Genomic DNA, 2220 nt, shown 5'->3' with positions numbered 1-2220 from the left:
AACACATAACTACTTGATGAGCAAAGACGACCCTCCACTATGCGACTCATGTAATGTACTTTTAACGGTCAATCACATCATTACAGAATGTCAAAAATATAACCAGTATCGAAATCAATACCACATTTCAGAACAAATCTGTCAAGTACTAGGACCAAACCCACAAGACGTTAAAAACTTAATTTTATTCTTAAAAAAAACAGAATTGTACAATTTAATGTAATGTAATCATGTAAATACTAAAATACTATTAATGTAATCAAAATTTGTGTACTAATGGCCTAGCTGTCGATGTATTTCAGATCAATAAAAAAAAAAAAAAAAAATCGTATTTACTAATGTCTTATAGTAAATAATAACAATGGCCCTAAGATTTAGCTATTTTACCATTTTTACCAGATTATTGGTAAATTTACTGTAAAAATTACCGGTAAATTTACCAATATTTTTTTTTACGTAAATTCTCCATCTCTAGTGTTTTCTATGTAATAGATGAAAAATAGAAAAATGTAAAAATAAAATAATAAAAATATTTTAAATTTTCAAATTATATAATTTAAATAAATTATCTAGATAAGTACACATAGATAACTAGAATTTTATCTAGATGAAGATAAAGATAACTGAGTAGAAATTTATCTAGATAAGATAAAAGATAAATAATTTTTATCTAGATAACTTATCTAGATATTTCCTAACACTGGTCATTGGTCCCTATGTTGTCCCTAAATTTCCCCTAGGGACGTACAACTTTTTGAGATATAAATTGAAAATGATAAATACAGTAATTATTCTGCTGCGATAGATGTTTCGTTGAAATCATGATATTATTTTTATTTGCCAATGCTATCATGCACTTGTTCTTATTGCAGTATATATTATAGTATAATATATCCACAATAGTTACACAATAGCATATAGGTACAATGTACATGGACATCATAACTTATAAATATATATCAAAACATTTGTATAATATATACAAATACAGGGTGTATAAGAGGAAGACCTGACGCAGATGAAATAACTTTTGTTCTGAAATAAATTTTTTTGGATAAATTCAATATATTCATTTGTATAGTCATCATTGTTTTTTTTAAGTTCTTCCCATTACATCATGTATATGTAAAGCTATATGTATAATGTATGTGTATTATGTATATGTAAAGGTTAGGTACTTGCATATTTGTCGGTTAAAGAAAACTTATAGTTTAAAAACTGATAAGGTGGGAATGACTTTTTCCGTGACCGCAACTTCCGTATAGACCTTGTGTCCGGCTACAGGTAGGTACCTAGCGTAGGAACCTATATATATATATATATATGAGGATAGCATCATTATAAACAAACACCGATAGAGTTGGTTATCCGCGGAGGTTCCATGTCTAGCACACTTCACAGTTATACTAGATCGTCGTCGTATATCGTCCTTAATAACGTAGCTTGACTCTAGAACAGTCCACATAATAATTTCTTAGTAAATCGTGTCGTACGCCGTCAAAACTAAATAAATCGCAATGGAAACGGCCGGTGCTATAGCCGAAACATTTAGAAATGGGACGTTCTTAGTTACGGGGAGTACGGGATTTTTGGGGAAAATGCTCACAGAAAAGTTACTCAGGTCTTGTTCCGTGAAAAATATCGCGATTCTCGTGAGGAGTAAAAAAGGATTCGACGCCAGTCAGAGGGTTGCAGATATCTATAAACAAGCTGTAAGTATATCCCAATATATAAATACGTTTTGTTTGTCGTTAAATAATTTACATATTATTACACGGAGGTTTTTTACTGTACTTAAATGTATTTAATGCCTCCAAAATATATGATTACTATTATAGTTTTCAATTATAACACAATATTAATAGACAAGAATAGATTGATTCATATAATATATAATTTCCACGACAGATATAATATCTCTAATACTATTATTAATTATTTAAAAATATTAAATTCCAACATCCAAATTAGTAATCAAAATTAATATTGTCATGAAATTACATAAACATCCTAGGCATTTAAATTTTTAAACCATCATATAGAATACCATTGAGCATAATATGTAATCATTCATCATTTAATTAAATATTGACAACAAACAATAAACGTAAATGTAATGGAAACAAATTATTTAAAATATTAAGTAATAACGTTATTGAAAATTATAACTTTTGTGTTTTATACGTAGAACCTCTTATATGATTATTACTATCATTTAAA

The 2220-nt window shown here is 28.0% G+C and overlaps 1 protein-coding gene across 2 annotated transcripts in view; it reads left to right on the top strand.

Moving 5' to 3' along the window:
- The window catches only part of LOC107882160 (fatty acyl-CoA reductase wat), a 17972-nt gene that overhangs the window by 6725 nt on the left and 9027 nt on the right, over positions 1-2220 (top strand). The window contains exon 1 of one of the 2 annotated variants that reach the window (XM_016801814.2): positions 1331-1712. The exons of the other annotated variant lie outside the window; for it this stretch is intronic. Within the exon in view, the coding sequence (XP_016657303.1) occupies positions 1518-1712 (195 nt within the window). The 5' untranslated portion in view covers positions 1331-1517. Of the gene's footprint in view, positions 1-1330; positions 1713-2220 lie in introns of those variants that run through there. 2 annotated transcript variants of the gene reach the window in all.

The sequence above is a fragment of the Acyrthosiphon pisum genome, chromosome A2, assembly GCF_005508785.2.
Source record: "Acyrthosiphon pisum isolate AL4f chromosome A2, pea_aphid_22Mar2018_4r6ur, whole genome shotgun sequence".
Lineage (NCBI taxonomy): Eukaryota > Metazoa > Arthropoda > Insecta > Hemiptera > Aphididae > Acyrthosiphon > Acyrthosiphon pisum.
The sequence above is the reverse complement of the archived record's forward strand: the minus strand, read 5'-3'. Positions and strand labels throughout refer to the sequence as shown.